General features: G+C 41.2%; 2 protein-coding genes across 18 annotated transcripts in view; both read right to left on the reverse strand.

The window, feature by feature from the left end:
• PPFIBP1 (PPFIA binding protein 1) overlaps positions 1-22,065 on the reverse strand; it is a 656,824-nt gene that overhangs the window by 236,054 nt on the left and 398,705 nt on the right. The gene's annotated exons all lie outside the window — the stretch shown is intronic.
• The window catches only part of GYS2 (glycogen synthase 2), a 44,134-nt gene continuing 24,491 nt past the window's right edge, over positions 2,423-22,065 (reverse strand). Inside the window, exons 6-16 of the mRNA XM_041397136.1 lie at positions 20,832-20,949; positions 20,311-20,431; positions 17,534-17,640; positions 15,532-15,591; positions 14,494-14,572; positions 13,856-13,969; positions 11,400-11,526; positions 10,020-10,115; positions 8,043-8,206; positions 6,811-6,891; positions 2,423-2,644 (exon numbers count right to left, since the gene is read on the reverse strand). Of these exons, the coding sequence (XP_041253070.1) occupies positions 2,423-2,644; positions 6,811-6,891; positions 8,043-8,206; positions 10,020-10,115; positions 11,400-11,526; positions 13,856-13,969; positions 14,494-14,572; positions 15,532-15,591; positions 17,534-17,640; positions 20,311-20,431; positions 20,832-20,949 (1,289 nt within the window). The remainder of the gene's footprint in view (positions 2,645-6,810; positions 6,892-8,042; positions 8,207-10,019; positions 10,116-11,399; positions 11,527-13,855; positions 13,970-14,493; positions 14,573-15,531; positions 15,592-17,533; positions 17,641-20,310; positions 20,432-20,831; positions 20,950-22,065) is intronic.

The raw sequence follows: 22,065 nt of genomic DNA on the forward strand, positions 1-22,065 counted from the left end.
ACTGAAAAGTAGAGGGGTTATACATCCTTTGGTTTATCAGTGTCTCAAAATTTACATGCCTCTGCCTGTCCCATTGATACAGAAACTGTACCCACCCTATTCCACATTTTCATGTGTGTTCTTGATTTAAGGTCTCAAGCTTAAACAACTCTTCACAAATATCATGAAACAGAATAGACATTCTGCCTTGCTGGTGAGCTGTTTGTGAAACCCCAGTGATTTCCCATCTGAAAGACAATCCCTTATGTAACAGATAGCTGCTACCAAGTTTGACAGGTGTTGGGAATGTGTGGCATTTAATTTAGGCAATCTGTTGCTGGGGCTGAATGAGAAGCTGTTCCTCCAATGCTATAAATCCAACATACAGTAGTGTTTTGCTCTAGATAAACTGCCTTGTTACTAATGGAATCTGTTAATCCTGGAAATCAAGGCAGAGCTAACACGAGCCCAAGGCATCGGGCAGAGGTCTCTTTGGCCACTGCAGGACCTGAATCTGAGAATTCAGATTAGTCCTATCTCAAAGCTGAGCACTTTCTAACACCAGGAGGGTGCTCAAAGCATGTAAATGTGCTGAAACACACACAGCCTTCCTGCTCTACAGCAGAGCTTTGAAATACAAGCAATAAATACAGATTTCTCGATTTATTTATGAAAACATCAACTTTCAATCACTATGCCCTTTATAAGTTCCTTCTTTGGGACTCTCAGCCATTACATCTTTTGACTCTGTAAGGGAACTCTGATTAGGAGCACTTTGTGGAAGAAACACAAAATGCAGTTGCTGTCCACATAGTAAACTGTGTGAAGGAAAATATTTGCAGTTATCTTTGCTTTTACCACTTTTATATGAAAAATTACTCAGTGTTGAATTACCTTTTAAATGGCTAAAGAAATAGTGACTCCTTTTAAATCCAAATAAGTTCTTATCATAAAAACTGGAACCTGATTTGTGAAAATATTATTTCGTATCTGAATCAGCTCAAGAATGAAAGTCCAGATTTAAAACTGATTTTAGGTGGTCAAAAATACAAATAGGCACACTGTCACTTTTATTCTAAGTGGCCTATAGTCAGAACCATGTCATCAAGCATTGGTTAAGTGTTTGAAAGTTAGGAGCCTACACAAAGTTGGACATCTATGCTCCCCCTGGGATTGACAGGAAAGGTAAATACCTCCAAAGATTACATTGTCCTACCTGCTGAAGGACGGTCTGAAAAAAGTTCTGGAAATGTCTTTTCTGGAGCAGCATGAGAAATTTTTGATGCACAAACTTGAAAAACAAGAGATTGATCTCTAACATCTTCATGACAAAATGTGCTTCTGAAGAGCCTGTTCAGGCACTCTCTGCATTTCTAGGAGCTGAAATACTTCTAAAAGTTTTCTGTAAGGCAAATGAAATGTTTAATTCTTGTTGTTAGGATCAGTTATTCCCAAGAACTATGAAGTCTCGAGTGCTTTTCAAAATTATATCTTAAATTTTTTTAGCATTATTTGTAAGGATTACATCTCTTCTAGAAGAAGTGAAATAGAGCAAGGACTAATGGAAATTACCGATCCTTGACTGTTGTCACACTGGTCTGTGGCTTTTTGTCTGCAGGAGAAGGTGCCACTCGAGGAAATTTTATCATTCCCTTTAGCCAAGTTACATTAATTTCCTCCCAAACCAGTTTGTTAACAAACTTAGAATCTACAACAAGATGAAAATAAAAGAGACATACCAGAGGAATCAGAAAATAAATGGTCTGCTCTTTATTGTGGGTCTAAATGATGTCAGAAAGATGACTTTATTTGTCTCTGAAATTCAAATGTCCACTGCATAAGATTTTATATTGTTCCACAGGAAGCATGTTTTACCATTAGATTAAGACACTTCTGTGTGCTGTAAAAAAGTGTTACGTAAGCTTACAATAAACAGCATCAGGAAAAAGACAGACCATTTTCTTTACAGTGTATCTTTTTAAACTCTTCCAATATTTCTCCAGTGTAACACTTTTTTTTTCTCTAATTTTTTGAGCTCTGGTTTAAAGTTCATGTTAGTTTAGGAGGGCAAAAGGGGAAATATAAATGAAGAAGAAATTCCTTTGGGATACCCAAAATGTAGCTATTTGTCTACACTATCATTAATACAGATGATTCCACAGACAAAGGCATGATCTGCAGGTTGTATAAGCTCCTGAGGGGATTGTCTCATTCTCTAGTTTTATTAAACCTGAAAAATCTCTTCTAACTCAAAGGGGCACAGAAAAAGTGTCATTTAAACTATTTTAAAGGTGAAATAATATTAGGCTTTCCAAAAGTGTAGCTCAAGTAACATTTAAGGTTCCCCTAATTACATCCCACTGTCCTTAACACAAAGCTTGCCAAGCCTACAGGAGAAACTCTTGAGTGGATGGGGAGCAATGCCAGGGTGAGAGCAACAAGTTCAGTTCCTGTATTCTCCATGCTGCTTCTTTTTTCCTTGTGGCAAGGCTCCAGTGGAAAAGGGGGACTTGATGTTCTGCCTATCCCTTTCAGCTTCCTCATCCTCGTCATATCTCTCATCCTCATCTTCATCCTCATCTTCACTGTGGTGAGGGCTGGAATGCTGGGAGGCAGAGGGCGATGGCGGCACCGATGAAGGCCTGGGAAACCTGAAACCTTCCGTCTGGCAGAGACAGAAGCAAGTTGAATGTGTCAGCTGAGTTCCTCAATTGGTTTTATACAGCAATTTAAGGCTATCACCACTTCAGAAGAAGCCAGGGGTCAGATGTAAGCTAGATCTGCCCTGCAATCTAAAATTAATCTTCCCTCAACCCAGATCCCCTCAGTCCTCCTCTGCCAGTAAGTACACACTTGTATGACAGAGATATTTATCCTGCGCCATAAACAACATCCTGCCCTTCCAGTACTGCTTTTTGCAAAACAATGCTATCTTTACTGAGCCTTAAAACAATCAGCACAGGACAAAATCCTTCTGTACTCCGTAGTCAGAATATGCTTACTGAAATTCAGGTTTCAATCTGAACAGTCAAAACAGTTTTCTAGTTATAATGTCAGCATCTGCAAAACCAGCAAGGGATTTTGGTCTGAACCTCCTCTCTCCTTACTAAAACAATTATAAGAGTTGCTCTTTGAGGTTTGGTATCAAGTAACACTGTTCTGAGCAGCCTCTCTTCTCAAACTGGTGCTAATCTGGATTAGGCAAGAACTGTTTGAAGGTGTGCCTTTAAAGTGACCCCTTGCACCTTCAGCCAACATACCATGTTCAGAAGAAGGCAATACCTTGCCGTCTTTCTCTAGAACATCCTTCCCCAACTCCCCTCTATTTGATTGGTGGAGAACATCTCCATGGGATTTAGCAGAAGCAAAAATGAGAAGCTGTCTCTCTTCCAAGAGGAATTTCAAGGGCCAGCTCCTCAGCTGGTCCAAAGTGTCATGGTGTCGTAGGTTAAGAAGGAAGTGAGTTTTTTGGAAGGTTGTGGTCAAACCAATTATTGCTTGGATTTGAATATTGGCACCTGGTTTGGCCACTGAAGGTATAGACTGCCTCTGAGAACCCAGGGGGTTAAAATCAGAGAACTCCCACGAACTCTCTCACTTGGTCTCAGTCAGTGAAGGAGGTCAGACCTCCCCTACCCAGCTAGGGCTGGCTGGGGTGGGGAAGCCAGGTGAGGTAGGCCAGAGCCTTGAGCAGAGGAGGGGGGTGAAGGCTCTGCATGATGGAAGGGTGGAGGAGCCCTGAGAGGCATCGGGCCCCCCCCCACCCTCTACCCCCTGGGAGAGAGACAGAGAGAGAGAGCCAGTGCCTGCGCTGCCTTGGAATGTGATATCATGCTGGCAGCATGGCCCAGCCAGAAGGAGAGGTGGGGGATGCGGCACTGAGATCCAAGAACCGGTCTCCGTGGGAGTTTTGGGCAGACAGAGGTGAAGACTTTAACCCCTTTCTTGAATAGTGGAAACCTTACAAATACTGATCCTCCTGAATCTGAATGAGGAGAGAGAGAGATGAAGCTGGAGGAAATGGGCAAGTGTGAGGAAAGTTGGTGCAAGTGAGAGATGTCCGAAGAGGTGGGGAGAATCCTAGGTGGGAGGAGATGATCGAGTGACCTTGGGCTGGACTCTTTTCTTATGGCCACAGACAGACCCATGTTTTTCCTGTGACCCAGAGACTACATTTAGGGGGAGGCAATGCCTTGGAGCCAAGAGTGAAGCACAATGACTTGGTGTGGTGAAGCAGTGGTGTGAACAGAGACAGCTGAGGAGGGTGTGGGATGCCCTCTGTCTTCAGTGAAGAGGAAGATCTCTGTTCACGAGGCCCCTCGGCCCCAGGGGATAAATTTGGGGGGGACTGGTGTCCCAAAGCTGAGAGACTGCTGCTTTTTTGGAACTGGGTGGAGCATCCTTAAAAGGGGAACCCTAAAAGCAGTTCTGGTCCATGTGCAGTGGTGAGAGCACTGGACATGGAGGGAAGAAGTCACGAGGGCAGATGTTCTCCAGGCGGTGCCACAAGTGACATGTAAACACAAGAGGTTTCAATTGTGTTTCTGGGCGAAGCCTATGGTGCAAGGGGGGAGTCCTCTCTCCCTGATGGGCTTGAGAGTTGATTATCTGAGGGGTGGTGATGGACTGAAAGTTGATTATCTGAAAAATGGTGACTGGGTGAAAATCTAAGGTGTTATTTCATGCTGTGGAGGAAATGGGGGGAGAAGGAGGAATGTATTTGGAGGGTTTTCATTCTTAGTTCTGTGTCTGTTCCTTTTTAGATATTGTAGTTAATAAAGTTTGTTTCCTTTATTCCTAAGTTGGAGCTTGCTTTGCTCTGTCCCTGATCATATCTCACAGCAGCCACTAGAGAAAGTATATTTTCATGGGGGCACTGGCATTGGGCCAGCCTCAAACCATGACACATGGTCCCATCCAGCTCAGTCTAAATCATCTGAAGATCTGTTCCTGTCACACCTGGTAACCCCTGTGTTTGGATCTGATACCAGGAGGTTGTGGTTTAGCCCCAGTCAGCAACTCAGCCCCACACGGCCTCAGCTCACTCCCTCCTGGAAAGGCCAAGGAGGGAATCAAAAGGGGGAAAGTGGGAAAGGTCATGGTTTAGTAGGGAAAGCAAAAGCTATGCACACAAGTAAAGCAAATACAGGAATTCATTGAGAGATGTCCGAAGAGGTGGGGAGAATCCTAGGTGGGAGGAGATGATCGAGTGACCTTGGGCTGGACTCTTTTCTTATGGCCACAGACAGACCCATGTTTTTCCTGTGACCCAGAGACTACATTTAGGGGGAGGCAATGCCTTGGAGCCAAGAGTGAAGCACAATGACTTGGTGTGGTGAAGCAGTGGTGTGAACAGAGACAGCTGAGGAGGGTGTGGGATGCCCTCTGTCTTCAGTGAAGAGGAAGATCTCTGTTCACGAGGCCCCTCGGCCCCAGGGGATAAATTTGGGGGGGACTGGTGTCCCAAAGCTGAGAGACTGCTGCTTTTTTGGAACTGGGTGGAGCATCCTTAAAAGGGGAACCCTAAAAGCAGTTCTGGTCCATGTGCAGTGGTGAGAGCACTGGACATGGAGGGAAGAAGTCACGAGGGCAGATGTTCTCCAGGCGGTGCCACAAGTGACATGTAAACACAAGAAGTTTCAATTGTGTTTCTGGGCGAAGCCTATGGTGCAAGGGGGGAGTCCTCTCTCCCTGATGGGCTTGAGAGTTGATTATCTGAGGGGTGGTGATGGACTGAAAGTTGATTATCTGAAAAATGGTGACTGGGTGAAAATCTAAGGTGTTATTTCATGCTGTGGAGGAAATGGGGGGAGAAGGAGGAATGTATTTGGAGGGTTTTCATTCTTAGTTCTGTGTCTGTTCCTTTTTAGATATTGTAGTTAATAAAGTTTGTTTCCTTTATTCCTAAGTTGGAGCTTGCTTTGCTCTGTCCCTGATCATATCTCACAGCAGCCACTAGAGAAAGTATATTTTCATGGGGGCACTGGCATTGGGCCAGCCTCAAACCATGACACATGGTCCCATCCAGCTCAGTCTAAATCATCTGAAGATCTGTTCCTGTCACACCTGGTAACCCCTGTGTTTGGATCTGATACCAGGAGGTTGTGGTTTAGCCCCAGTCAGCAACTCAGCCCCACACGGCCTCAGCTCACTCCCTCCTGGAAAGGCCAAGGAGGGAATCAAAAGGGGGAAAGTGGGAAAGGTCATGGTTTAGTAGGGAAAGCAAAAGCTATGCACACAAGTAAAGCAAATACAGGAATTCATTCCCTACTTCCCATGGGCAAGGAGGTGTTCAGCCATCCCCAGAAGAGCAGGGCCCCATCACAGGTAGCAGTGACGTGAAAAGACAAACGCCAGCACTCTGAACATCCCCCTTTCCTCCTTCTTCCCCCAGCTTTATATACTGAGCATGATGTCATAAGGTCTGGAATGTCCCTTTGGCCAGTTAGGGTCACAGTCCCAACTGTGTCCCCTCCCAACTCCCTGTGCACCCCCAGCCCCTCGCTGACAGGATGGATGAGGAGCAGAAAAGTTCTTGGCTCTGTGCATGCTCTGCTCAGCAAGAACTAACCATCCATGTGTTAACAGCACTGCTTTCAGCACAAATCCAAAACACAGCCAAGCTACTCTGAGGAAAATTGACTCTGTCCCAGCCCAAAACAAGATACTCCTGACTGGACACTGGGTCTATAACTTGTGAAGTTTTTAATTAGGAGTCCCTAATTCTCTTTAGTTAAACCCAAACTTGCTAGCTCTCTTCTCCCTCACACTCTTCCTCTCTCTCCTTGTAAAAGCAGGTAAAATGAACTCATCTCCAAAAGCAGACTTTACCTTTGGTGGAGCACTTGGTTCCATCTCAAATTTATCTGGGAATGTTCTGCTGAGGGCCAAGTGTCTGGCATGCATATAATACTGCAACAAAACAGAGAACCCATTACAAGTCATAGAAATCTTCGGTAGATTTAAGCAAGGGGGAAAAAGGAACATAAAATGAGTTATCCTCTAAAAGATGGTGCTGAACAAAGGCTAAACGTGTTTTCAGATAAGCAGAATCTAGCTGACATTACTGTTTGTACTGTGAAGTGATGAGCCATTCATGATAGATTCACACCAAAGAAATCTGGAACAGAAGCTGAATAAGGTGTCTGTAAGATATATTAAAATGGAAACTAGGACATGTCTTGGTCAGTGTAGCTCCTATTGAGTGACAGGTATTCTTCATCCCTCAGAAAAGAACTGGGTGGTTTTTTTAATGAGGAAATTTTACATTTTTAAGTGTGCATAAGTATTACACATAAGTTTTAGGCTCATTCAAAGTCACTTCGGACTGCACTGAAGTATGTGTAACAGTTACAGAGAAGTAACATTTATGAGTTCACTGATACCTGGTATTTAAGAATTTGACAAAAATATTTTTAGATCCACTGTATTCCTGAGTTTGCAGCACATGCACAGAAAAAATAGCTTGTTATATCTCATGCAGTGTTGGGAACCATATAAATACTAAGGTTCACACACAGGTTTCAGAGCAGGAAAAGGTCCAAAATAGTTACAAAACACACATATGTGCATCCACTTCTTTAGTCCTGCAGAATTGAGAACAATCCTTTGCTACTGTCTTCTTAATAGGTGGTACTGTAGTGCTTTCTATGTCAAAGTGAAAACACTGCTTTGCATTTAAAGTACAGAGGTAGTTAAGGAGTGTTGAGGAGCCACAGAGCCCAGCAATATTTCATGAAGGATGGGAAGGATTTTTGAAAGTGTCCAGATGACTTTGGAACATAAATCCTCCTTAGTGTAGGTGTTGCCAACAACACCAGATTTTTACATTGTGTTTAGCACCAGCAAGAGCTTGGTGGTGTGACTGGATTTTGGTCTAACCTATTCAGTCTCTCCTTGCCACTAGAGCATGGAAGGATTACATTGAAATGTGCAGGCTCTGCCTTTAGCCCCTTGGAGAGGGGAATTTCAGCACAGGGCTGTGTCCTCGCATTGCAGCACTGTGCTGATGGCTCTGGCCAGACCTATGAGCCTAGAATTTTTAATGCCTCTTTGCCACACACCCTGCCCAAGTACTTCCAGTCCAGGAGGTCTGAGAGGCGCTCAGTGCGGTTCCTCTGGATGATCCTCTGGCGCCGGTTCTGCTGGCAGAACCCGTACAGGAACTGGGTCAGCTGGTTGCACGACTCGTCTGGTGAGCGGAACCTCCTATCCACAATGTAGATCCCTGAGGGACACAAGAAACGCTGAGGTGAGTGGGAATGAAGATGGGATCTGACCTCCTACAACTCCAATCTACCTTCTGTCATGTAGCCTTACAAATGTGACACGCAGTATATTCTTTTTAATGTTAAAAGGCAGCTACAACTGGAACATTTGTTACCATTCTGACAAAATGGAGAGATGGAGAGAAATATACAATTTAAAAAAAAACTTTAATTTTTTCTACTTTTCAGGTAGAAATTCAGGTTGAAATTCAGCAAATTCTTCAAAACTCAGAAGCTTTGTTGTTGATGTGTAAGTATGTCCAAAAAGGTTTGAGTTTCTGGATAAAGACTTATGATTTTTATCTCACATAATTTTTAAAATACTGGCTTCTTAAAGAAAACATAATCTAGTGCTTTCCTAGCTTGCTACAGAATTCACAAGTGTGGATGGCCAGAATCAGGCTGTAGGAGAGAGGCTGTGTTTTCTGTAGAAATACAAGTGTTTCCGTAGATACAACTAACTCACATACATCATTCAACAGACAATTCTGGCAGAGAGAGGGCAGAGGTAAACTTTGCCTCTACATTGCTGAGATTAAAACTTTATTTTTGCCACCTTCCTTAAACCAGAGTGTTGGGAAGAAGAAGGTGCCAGACCTTGCAGCCCTCTTAATGGACATGAGATGCAAAACTACCTTAATGAAGTGCCTGTAAATTACTGTGCTTACTGAAGCACAGTAATTTACGACAACTTGCACCTATGTTTTGGCAGAGAAGAGTGAGTGACCTGTGTTCTGTGGTCTCTCTGAAGGGTCTTAAAGGCATGTTCACCCAGGCAGGTGTATCTAGATTTTGTACCTGGCTCTAACCCTTGCCTCTAGGTCAGGCAAATGTGGCACCAGTGTGGGGCTGTCACTGCCTGATTGTGACAACAAGCCCAGGTACCTGGAAAGAGGCCCTAGTTTTGGAATATACTCAATATTCACAGAACCACAGAATTATAGAATGGTTCAGGTTGGAAGGGATATTAAAGATCATCAAATTCCAACCCCTGCCATGGGCAGGGACACCTGGCACTATCCCAGGCTGCTCAGAGCTATATCCAGCCTGACCTTGAACACTTCCAGAGATGGGGCATCCAGTCAGCCCTTGCTAAACAAGGAGGAAAGGATAGGGCGTGCTGTGTCTTGCTCTGTACCTCGGGGAGGCCACAGCTTTAGTGACAACTGCACCAGTTGGAAAACAGGGACCATCAACCCTAAAAGGAGGAGCTACCGAGGCAGAGGATGACTCAAGAGGCAGAATCATCCTGACATACCAGGCACTGGCAGTCCAGTTAAGAACCACTTGTAAACCTTCCTGAGCAGATCACTATTTGAAGTAGATTCCTTGTATTTCCATGCCTTTTTTTTGAAGTGTACATGGTAATGTTTGTTTTGGAAGGATCATGTCACTGGCTTTGAATCCCAGAATGTTAAGAGAAACAGACTTTCCCTGCTTCTTTGGAAGGCTTAGAGTGTTATAACCAGAGGCATTAAAGGGAAATGCTGGGAGACTCTAGACTGATATGAGCAGTGATGAATTTGGAAGAATATGGCAAACAAAAGGTTAAAGGGAGACAAAAAAATCCCCCAAAACAGAAAGGATTTGGATAAATATGAAAGCTGAAATCACTTGTCCAACTTAACAAGATATTCAGAGCCCTGAATATATTCCCCTAGTGGATGTCCTTGTCATAGAGAAACACGAATTTGAGGAGAAACAGCATGGTTGCTGTGCTTTTTGCTTTCCTAACTCAGAGGTGATATTTTGATATGCTATTAAAGTTTTTACCATAAGCTTCTGGGTCAGCAACATGTTCCTGCATGAAACAGCCGAATCCAGAGAGGTTTGTGGTTACACTGGGAATGCCCATCACAGTACACTCAGCTGCAGAAAGAAACAGGCAAAAAGGGTTTCAGGACAATACATCTGCAATGGTTTCACCTTTAAGAGAAAAAAAAAAAACCAAAACAAAACAGGCAGACAGAAAGTCCCATAACAATAAAGCTGCTCTGAAAATGTCTAGTGAAAACTATAATAATGTTTTGTTGTAGATTATGGGAAAAAATACAAAAAGAAATTTTAAACACAAAATTCACCCTGTGCTTGCAAACGTATGTTTGAGTTTCAGAGCAGCTAAACTGCAAACTTTCTGGGAGTGCAGTTTTCAAACAGAGAACCCCAATACTCGGTCAGGACTATTTGGATTTTAAACTGGAGCCTAATACACACGTGTGTTCATTAGTTGTTCACAATTCTTTACAAAACTGAATCTCTTAGGAGCATATCAAACTTTGGATTTTGATGGTTTGACAACAGGTCTCTATAGCAGGAAAAAAAACCAAAAACAACCTACAAAATAAAAATCCCACCCCAAAACAGCAAACCCCATAATTAACTCAGGACTGTGTTCACTGTAGATGTGGAGCTAGTTTTATAAAATCCGAAAATGTATGGATTTTTTGTAGTTTTTTCTGTCACAGCCATGAGTAAGGACAACTGCTTACCCTCCTTAAAAAGTTTTTGCCAAGGAGCCTAAGCCTAACCTAAACCAGCATGCAGACTCTAGTCTTACAAAAGTGCAAAGACATCTACATGTCCTTCACTCATATGACACTAAAACTGGTGTCTATAAGATAGTTATAAATATACCTTTAAAAAGCAGTCTTTGTTTCTGGGAGACACAAATGGGTATTGACAAAGAAAATATTTTAAGTCAGAATCTATATGCTCTCTGCATTTTTAGAAATTTCCAGTTAATTCAATGAGATTCACTACTACTGCATGTATTTCTGTTAAATAATTTAGTTATGGTATTACATAATTCTCTCAAACTTATCTTGAATTAAATCCACTGAACTACGTCAGCTGGCAGCATAAGATTTCTTGCCCTGCTTTTTTTAATATTTACATTCCTGCACACCTTTTTAAAAAAACCATTTAACCAAGAATTTTTTAAAATGATTTCTGGTTCTAAAGCCATAGAAAATCGAAAGATTACACATTAGTATGGGAAAGAGTACACTGCAGGGACAGTTTTGCCAGCAGTAAGACCTTTACGTGGCAGACAAAACAGAGTTTAGAGTTTTTGCAGCACTTCAGAAGGAACTGGCTGCATCAACAGAATGGGTGTTCGTCTTTCCATGCTAGTTAAGGGTACAAAATTCCTACCTGGAGTGTAGCCCCAGGGCTCATAGTATGATGGGAATACACCAAGGTGGCAGCCTCTAACAAACTCCTCATAGTCCAAGGGCAGCAAGGGGCTTGTTGAAGAAAGAAACTCTGGATGTAGGATCACCTGGATATTCAAAATTTGCATTAGGAAAGAAAATCATCATTGATATATTTCAATTGTTAATAAGCTTAGGCACCTTTATTCACCCTGGTCTTCTTCTAAGTATCTGGACAACACCTCCTTTGGCCATCCATCTGTTATCTACCCACTGCTCACACTACAACACATCCTGCCTGTGTGCACTCTTGTCCTGGAAATAGGACTGATGATGAACCTCTTTTTCACTGGACAGGTATTTAGCTTTATCCTTCTTCACCAAAGAGGCCCACATGCATTGAGAATTAGGCCTAAAGCTGTGGTATTTATCAAGATTTGGTCTCTTGTACAAAGGTACAGAAGATTTGCAAAGGCCTGGAGCGACAGGACAAGGGGGAATGGCTTCACACTTTCAGAGTGCAGGTTTAGATTGGATATAAGGAAGAAATTCTTCCCTGTGAGGGTGGAGAGGCCCTGGCACAGGTTGCCCAGAGAAGCTGTGGCTGCTCCTGGATCCCTGGAAGTGTCCAAGGCCAGGCTGGATGGGGTTCTGAGCAACCTGGGCTAGTGGAAGGTGCCCCTGCCCATGGCAGGCAGATGGAATGAAATGATCTCTAAGGTCCCTCCCAACACAAACCATTCTATGATTTTACTGGGATGTCTCTTTAGGAGGAGGCCTCAGACAGACACAGCACTTCTGAGCTTCGCAGCATTCCATGAAATAAAGAAATGTTCACTGTACTCAACAGATCTCCCAAGAATGGAGGGAATTTTGAAAGCAGACACATTATAGTCCTGTTACCACAACCTGTGCCTAATTAATCTTGCTGAAAGACACCTCTAAGGACCAAAGTTAATCTGCCTGAGTCTCCACAGCTTGGGGTTACTGCCCCACATCTGCTATTTAGTTGAGAAGTGCATTGTATGTGGTGCCTAGTCAGCTTCAGGAAGAAGAAATGTGAGGAAATGGTTTAAATTGCTCTGGGTTTATCTTTCTGGATGAACATACCACAGCCATTATTCCATGCCCCGGATATGCTTTTAACCCTTCTTAATAGAATTGTTATGCTACTCACTTGAGTAAACAAATGAATGTACTCAACCAGTAAATGGGCTGTAAACTCATTTTGCAAGCTTAGTTGATCCCAGTGATTTTACTGGAATTGCTGAGAGTATTTTTCACATGCCAGCTGTGTCTGCCTGGATATGTTGTACCTCTCTCAAAATTACTTTCAATTTGAAGTTTACAGAGGATTTTTTAAAATGGTATTCAGCTCATTAAGTATTACTGCAGGAGGTTCCTGCAGGAGGTAATTTTTCAGTGGTAATGACAGTTTTTTACAAACTTGACATCTGCTGAGAGGCAGAAGATGATATCTGCTCTGTAATGCCTTGAAGCAGTTAATTCTGAGGCATTTTTTACTACATCTGTACACAGTGCATCCTTCCCCCCTACTTTTGTTACATCTTGTGTATTATTACCATATTGTGATCCCAGAATTCATTTGAGTTAATGCTCATATGCTAAGCCAGGAAGAAGCAACTGAGAAGTGTAAAAAAATATTTACTCAGGTATAGCCATGGGTTTTAAAAAGAAACTGAGAATAAGTGATATGTCATTGTCAGAGATACTTTGTATCTGGCTTTAAAGAAAGGGTTTGAAAGAGGAAGAATTTGCAATTTTAGGTTCAACTTTGAGTAGATAGATCTTGAGATAGTCATAGGTAGAAAATCAGAGATTGCCAGATAAAAAACAACTTTGCAGACCTGTGAAAGCAGAAGCTGATAATTTCTGTGGTTTGACAAAGTAAACAAGGAAATAAGGAAAATATTTATTTGCATAAATTTAATTTCAACAGGTGATGCAAACATGAGCATGGCATGAACAGGAATTCTTTCTGCGCAAAGCCCTGGTTAACCTTTTACAGAAAATGCTGAGTATCAGGGTGTTACTCTTAAGAGATGAATCAATACTCCAGGAATGTCTGTGCTCCAACCTTGGACCTCCAGTTTTAAGCAAGTGAATCTATGTCAGAGTTTTCTATCTGGGTGCAAATGACCCATGGCACTTTGTTGATTTCAGGAGTTAGCAGCTCCTCATTCAGTGCAGGAGGCAGCAATGGAAATAGCTCCCTAACTTCAGATTTCTAACTCAAAATTAGCTTGGCTAAACAGCACCTGTGGATCTTTGCGCAGTGACAAGTTGTTATTCCTGGAAAGGGCGGAAGAGAGAAGCACTCTAGCAGTATAATACCACCTATCAAGAATTTAACTGCACTCCCCATGCTAGCGATGCAGACTGAGAATGTTTTGAGAAATCCCATTCTGGATCTCAAATGAGGTGGCCAGAACACACCTTCACACGGTCTGTGCGGTTGTTGAACAGCCCAATACGCCGGATGGTGTTGAGGATTGGGTCATTGCTGTCATCAATCATGTTGTGGGTGGTCACTGGAGGCAAAGAGTGTCTCTGAGCACAGAAAAGGCAATACATAAATCAGACAAACTCTTGGCAAACAGTCTTGTTGCCATTTCCTAAGGCTACTGGAAGACAGTGGCAGATTTTGTCATTGATGTAAGTAAGCTTAATTTACCTCTAAATAAATCAATTTGTACTAACTTTAAGAAGGGCCCACCATTTAATTTCGAAGATTATTAGTCAATGTTGTATCTCCTTAGCATTTGATCTCACATATTTAATAAAACTGGAAAAATCCAGGCTCAGGAACAACTCAAAGTTCACACTTAGCTCAGGATACAAGAATTATGAATGCAGGTGACTGAAGAAATATCCATGGACTCCTCTAAAGGTCATTTGGGTCATACTCTCATTAAAAACAGTCAGAGCTGATTTTAAATGTTACTGATGAGAAGTGTATTTCCTGAAAACTTCTTCCCAATGCACACAGATCTCTATATGCCATATGCAATCCTTTTACATCATCACATTCATTATTTAGATCAGATGTTTATACAAATAACATATTTTCTGACCTGAGTTGAAAAGATGGCTCTTTTCATAATGCTTATGTCATCTCGGTCAAGAATCTTGTTCAGGTCTGGGATTTCTCCTCTGCAAAGGAAAGACACAACCAATTTTACCATATGATTCATTGTCCTTTTTGTAAAGAAAATGAAGAAATGGCCAACAAGCTCTGATCTGAAGTTTGCTGATATCAACATGAACATTTCCTTTGTTTTCGTGACCCTTCTATATTCCCTATATTGCATTCTCCCATATACTTGCTGATTTGCAAATTAGCTTTTGAAAAAAAGCTGAAGAATTGCTTTCTTCCGTTTTTTGGACACAATTTGTTTTTACTGAAGTTCCAGTCATGTCACCTGTGCTTTGGGTCATTCACTTCCAACTGTCCTCTGAAACGATATGACTGAATCACTAACACATTTTACTTTGTCTCTGGTGCTTTTTTAAGCTGAAGTAGACACTGTTGAGTCAGGGAAAGAAAGAAGACTCCAGTCTTCAGGTGGATCAGAAGGCAAAGACTCTTAATGAAAGTAGCGGGTCTTTTTATAATGTGACTCGCTAAGGTGAGACTTGATTGGTCTCAAAGTAAAAACCTCTCACACTATTGGTGAACAATGAATAGCACACTCTGGAGAACCATGTCTATAAACAACATTATGTTACCGAAAGAGATAATAATGGTTTTAATTATTTCCTCTAAGATTCCCAGGCTCAGCCTGGGAGAAATTATCTCTGTTCTTTCTTGAACTGAACTGAGAATATCCACACTGAAGTAGCTGGTTTTTGAAAATAGATAAGCCTTTGTGTTACTTAGACATCCCTGTGTCTCTTATGACTCTTTCCACAAGCTGTTAAAACCTTTATTTTTTTTCTCTTTGATTTGCCTGTTAAACAAGTGTCCTGTTTATGGTCCCATATCTTCCTACCATGCCCTCCTATGGATGTCAAAATCCCTTACACAAAGAGCAGAAGCACAGAAACAGCACAAGTAAAGCCACCTGAACATGAGGCTCTGCAAGGCAGAGCAAAACAACTTATTCACTCACTTCAGCAAGGCATTGTAGAGTTTCCTTCCAAACTTTTCTTTCACAGATTGTGCAGTGTCCCTAGGAAGATAAATAAATACATGTATAAAACAAGAGAATCCAGGACAAAGACAGTGTAAGAGAGATTCCTGCTGCTGGAAATTACACTGATATACTGATGGAACCTGGGATGCAGAGGCAGACAGAGGTCTGGTTCTCAAAGCTCTTTTCTCCAGCCAGCAGTTGTGCTGATGGATTCCGGCAGAGCTGAGGATTTAACCTGCACCTACAGATGAATGCACTGGGAAAGTCAGGGACAGGTTTTTCTAAGGGATTCCTTCTAGCCCTCTTTTCTGATTAGTAGACCACATGTCAGCTGTGAAAAAAGAGCATTTATATGACCCTAGGTACTGTAACATGATCATGAATAATGGACAGAGAGAGTTCTAGCTTCTCTTGACCTGGAAGAGAGATGCAAGATATAAGAATTAAACAAATAGGGATTTTCAAAGCAAGCTTCTCCCTTCACTTTCTGCCCTATTTCCCAACTCACAGACTTTTGGAAACAAGTGTTAGACTAAAAGGTAGCTTATCTTAGTTTGCAAAACAAAAAACTTCCTGAAAAGCTCAGGCCAAATTTTAAGCCACTAATGAGGCCTGTGTCAGACAAATGTTACATCTTAGCTAAGGAAGAACTCCAGTTAACCCCTGTTCTGAATGCAAAGAGTCATTAATCTGCCTGTGGCACAAAGTTCTGTTGTCAAAACAGCAAGTGCACTCTAAATTTGAGTAAATCTACTGTGAGTAAAGTTCTCCTTCACCAAACCTTTCCTGCCTTTCTGATTTCTAATTATACTTTAGGCTAAGATGAAACTTGTTAAGTGAAATCTTAAACTTTACCAAGCTGGGAATCCACATACCTGTTTTTAGGTGCTCTTTCCCAGCTCACATAGACACAAGAGTGGATAAGTCAATTTTGGGTGAGTTATAAAGCAGCCAAATGTTAAGCCACACTGATGCAAACCCCAGCAGACAGTTCCCAATGACTATACTTTCATAGATTGCCATGCGCAATATCTAAAATTTAACCCAGATGGGATAGACTGCTTTTCCAGAAGCAGAGGAAAAGAAGGATTTTATACCCCAAGTCAGCCATTACATATTAATTTCTAAGTGCTGTATTCCTTTGTAAGTGCCAACCTCTTCTTGTCTAATTTCTGTGACATCCTGAGAATCATTGGATATTATTATGAAATACTGCTAGCAGGAGGGTTTATCCTGGAGTTCAGATTATGACCATGATAATGCTGCATACAGTGATGCAGAGGCTTCTGCTTTTCACATAGAAGAACAGCTGAAAGCAGTCTTTTCCTATACAGAACCACACAGCAGTTAAAGTGAGGTGAAGGTTAATCCTCTTTGCTCCTGCTTTGCTTTTTTGTTTGAAAAGTTGCAAAATGAGTAGGGCTGTGACAATTTTCCTTTTATAGCTGTAAGTTTCACTGCTTGGTTATGGCCACTGCTTGTTGTAGTCGATATAGAAAACTATAGACAATTGTTATCAACTGCCAATCTGCTGGATCACACAGTGCAATTTCCATATTTCTAAATAAAAGAAGATGTGTAATTAGTTTCTTTTCCCACAGAGAAGCTCACTCAGAAAAATGAGCAGGCAATCTTTATTTTGTGGGAGCTCTGTGGCACATCCAAAGGGAGTACCAGAAACAGCCAGAAGACATTCAGAACTATGGGTTTTCTAGAGCATTTGACTCTGTTGCTACAAAACAAGTACTACTTGCTAATAGAATAGCAACACAAGTTAACGAAAAATAACTATGGACAAAAAACCCCAAAACCTAAAAGAAGAAATATTTGACCTTACTTATCTTTCCCATCTCTTTCACCCCTGGAATACATTCTAGTTACCCACAAACCTCAGTTGCAGCAAAAAGAAAGAGCATTATTCTCCAGATCAGACTTTTGCATGAGTCCCCATCAGACTGTACCAGGGAATGGCAATTACCAGAGCTGCTTCCGGACTGCTTGTCCTTTCAAGGTTTCCACGTTGAAATTGTTGGTTTTTGCTGGCATGATGAAGAACACGATAACTGTAACATCAGTCTTGTGAACCTATATGACAAGAAATTGAGAGGAATTTAAAATCAAAAAATCTGATAGAGGGTATCAGATCTTAATCCAACTTTAACAGCCAACTTTAAGAATCAGTCATAGGAAATGCCAAATACACTTTGGTTTTCCAGGAAGGCTCAGATCTTGTAGTTCTTGCTACAAATGAAGTCTTGTCAAATCAGAGATCAAGACAGAGATGTCACCCAGTTTCAATTTGGGCAATGAGATCTTCCTGAGCTCTCATGGTTTAGACAACATGGCTTTGGCTGAGCACATAAATTGCAGAAAAATAAGTCCTACACACTTTCTCACCTGACACAAACTGTGCTGGCTCAAAGGAGTGAGTGTTTGGTCTACTAGCTGAGGTATGCCTAGGCATGATATGAAGGATTTCCTACTGCAGAGAGAGAACAACCATTTTCTACTTGAAACTCTGCAAAGAACCTGCCAGACATGCAAAAAGCCACATGTAACTTCTTGCCCATCTCTCCCATCCAGATATTTCAAAGGCAGAAAGCACTTGCTGTAAATTCTGACCCTTTATTTCTAAGTGGTTTCACTTGCTAGTTTCTCCTGTGCATGAGCAAGGTTCAAAATACCAGGTCAATTCATTGCTGCATGAATGAGGTTTTACTCCTCTCAGCAACTGTTTAATGAAAAGGTAAGAGTGAACTCTGCTCAGAGCTGTAAAAATTAAATTACTTTGAATTGCCTCCATTTCAAATTTTAGATACAAAGCCATTCAATAGTGCCTTCTCTCACACTGACATAGAGGGAAATGTATAGTATAAAATAATCTATGGGAGTCATCTATCATGTTAATGTTAACTAATGTTCTTCCCTTTCCTCTTTTCCAAGTGGGTTCCAAGTCCATCATGCCACGATCCCAGTGTGCATTAACAATCTCTCCCAACATCATATTTTATTTGCAAAATTTTAGTAAGGTTTTCAAGAAGCAGAGGATAATGTCTCTATAAAATAAAACAATTTCATGCAATGGTATGTATTTTTTAGGTTCAGGCACAATGGGACTTGTTTAGGAAGTCCATTTCCACCACCATTTCCAGATTTGTAATTAGTACAGGTAGTCTGGAATTACCTCTTGAATTAATTACAGAGCAAGTGTTGTTAGAACTGCTAATCAGATGCTGGCATCCACACTGGAAGAATAATGCAATAAATTCAGGCTCAGCTTATGGGAGAAGCAACAGTACACTGTTCTATAGAGCATGGGAAAACTAGCTTCAGTTTCCTTTAATTTCCACTGGCCTTGTTTACCATGAATGTCATCAGGAAGAATTTCTTCACAGAAAGGGTGATCAGGCAGTGGAAGGGGCTGCCCAGCGAGGTGGTGGAGTCACCCTCCCTGGAAGTGTTCAATAAACAACTGCACGTGGCTCTTAGTGCCATAATCTAATTGACAAATGGGTGATTGGCCAAAGGTTGGACCCAATGATCTTGGAAGTCTTTTGGAACCCTAAAGATTTTATGATTCTATGATATAAATCATTAGCTGCAATAAGAGATTCCTGTAATAATTGCTCAGGCAATTCTTTCCCTCTTATCACACAAGACCTTCCACATTACCAGCATTCACAGGTAACAGCCACATAAATGCCACTAAGTAGCTACCATCAGGTAGCTGATGTTGCACAGCACTGCCAAACAGCTGGTTTCTGTTGTGGAAGAAATACTTCAGTTCTGCGAGGTCATCTGTGTGAATGAAGGGGTTAAGAAATTCCAGAAAATCCAGAGGCTTTAAATAGCATATTAATAGAAGGTGGTGGTAGAACAATTGTACCTAGGGCTTTGAACATTAGTGATTCTCTCATCCCTGCTGACAGAGCAGTATCATAATTTTTATCCAGATTTTCCGTATCATTCAGCTGTTAAGAATAAAAAGGACATAGTCTAGGACAACAGCTAATTGATCCTTGCCAGATGATTGAAAACCAATTAGCATTATCAGCATTTTTTCTGGGTTTTCTTTTCAATATATTAGTCTTTGGGACACAACTAGAGACATTTTCAATGCCCTCATTGTAGGTGGTAAGGGCTCTGCCCTGTGATTTTTAACAAGACCTTGCTCCTATCTTCATTGAAGTACTCCATAAAGGCATTTAGAAATATTGCACCAATTTTGTTGCTGAGGAAACAGAACCACAGAGAACTGAGTGGCTTCCCATTGCTTTGCACAACACCAATGTCACTTTGTGAATTTTAATGTAACATTCCCATCCAATGGGATAGCAGAGATTTAAAAGATCATAAACAGGTCCTAATGAACTAAGCAATTTGCTTAAAAGGATGCTTTTAAAATGCAGCCTTAAAGGCTTACTTTTATTTCCATTATAATATGTAAGCCATCAGGGTAAACTCTAGAATACTATTTTCATTACTTCTCTCTAAAAACCAGGGAGGCAACCATGGATTAACTTCATGAACTATGTAATCAATTGTTTTCAATCATACAATAAATCTATCAAAACTGTGTGCAATCATCATAAATTCTGATGGTTCAGGAGGAGAGCCCTATGAAAACTGTGAATACCCCATAACTACTTTCCTATAAACCAGAGTATTGAAAGGGAATTCTTGTGGGTGACTTCCACAGTATGGTCAGTTTGAGCATAAGCTCTATGCTTTTAACAGCTGTGTAAGCTTTCTTACCCTCAGCAAAAAGTTTAATCTTGATAAGGCTTCTAGAAACATATCAGCTCCTTTGTTGGAAAACTCATATCTCCCAGCAATGAAGAAAAACAAGGTCTTGTCAAGATCGAAGTCAAGGTGGCTGAAAGCAAGAAAACAGACAAGAACAAAGTATTTCTTGAATACAATCAAATAAAACACACAACAGCTTTCTATTCTGGAGGAACTTATTATCTCCAGAGATCAATGAAAGTGAGACTTTTCTGCTGTGCTTTAAACTAACTTAATCTGACAAACTGCATCTTGAGTGAATAACAAACAGATCAAGATCTGCTGTCTGATATCACAATCTGTTAAGTAGAGTCAGATCTGGTGTCTAAAATTCCCTTAGCTTCTGACTGAGAAATCCCAGACAGATATTTGAATAAGCTGGTTTCAACATTTCCACTCCTCTATGAAGTACTTGTTAGTTCTCCTGCTTTGGTTCTTGCTTTAAATAGTGTTGGACAAGCGTTGCTAATTTTTGAAAAGTAAAAGCATACCCATAGAAATGACCTCGAATGAACTCTTGGATCCTAGCCTTGTACATGGAATGCAAATTCTGAAACTCATGCATTGCTGAAAATTTCTTAATGTTCAAGCCATTTGGGGTGACAACATCTGGAAAAGCAAAGAAAAGGCAGAGGTAGACATCTTCACAGTCAGAGAAATCTTTAAGGAAAGAACCAACATGTCTCTCAAGTTTATGTGAACAGGTTATGTCTTTATGTTAGTCAGGGGGAGGGAACAGCACTGCCTCCACAAAGCTCTTGCACATGGCTCTCCACTGTCTGCAGCATCAAAGCAGCCTTCACCTGTCCTCAGCACTGGGTAGACCCTGTCCTTTTGTCCTGTCAAGACCCCAGTAATGTCTCCATTGAGCCATACATTTGTTGTGCAACTTGCCCTTTACCTCTTGATCTTGATATCACTGTTGCTGGCTTGATCACTACAGATTGAGAGCCCTTGGAAGCAGAAATTGTGCTATGCCCTTGTTTACTGCATGGCACAAGAGATACCCATTCTATCAAAACTTCTGAGGATTTATCAAAAAAGGGAGCATATAAGAAACCTTTATAAAACAGCCTCTTTCCAGTAATCAGTTGCATTTCCCCTAAAAACATCCACGGAATAGTACACTTTACATTTTTACTGCTGCTCTCCTCAAAGATTCTAAAGGATCTTACAATTAAAATTTGTTCATTTCCACCATTTTAAAAGTAGAGTTTTAGGATATACACAGAGGACAGGCAGTGAAATTCAGTCACCCTTAGCCCTCCTGGTAGATTGCAGCAGCTATTCAAAGGCTTGCCCCAAATCCAGTCCAAGTAAATGGAAAGAATGCCATTTTATGTTCTTTGAGCTGGGTTATGAATGGAAATGAAAGGGAAGGCCAGTTCCTCAGCAGATGTATTTCATGACAACACAACTGACTGAAACAGATCCATAATAATTTATGGTACTTGCCTGACATTATGCAAATGTCACAGCCATTTTTAATTATTTCCTTGAAAATTACAGTCTGTATCAGCAATATATGTGTTTCCCTGGCATGTAATGATCTCTGGTTAAACTTTCACCTGTGAAATGTCCTGAAACACTCTAGGTTAAACTACAACATATAAAAATATAACCTTTAGTAGTAACCATGAAATAGCAAAAGTCTTGATGGATCTGTTTCTGGAATAACACTTTTGAAATTAAAGACCAGGAAATCTTTACTTGTTAGGTGCTTAA

The sequence above is a fragment of the Onychostruthus taczanowskii genome, unplaced genomic scaffold (assembly GCF_017590055.1).
Source record: "Onychostruthus taczanowskii isolate IOZ18803 unplaced genomic scaffold, ASM1759005v1 scaffold136, whole genome shotgun sequence".
NCBI classification, from domain to species: Eukaryota; Metazoa; Chordata; class Aves; order Passeriformes; family Passeridae; genus Onychostruthus; species Onychostruthus taczanowskii.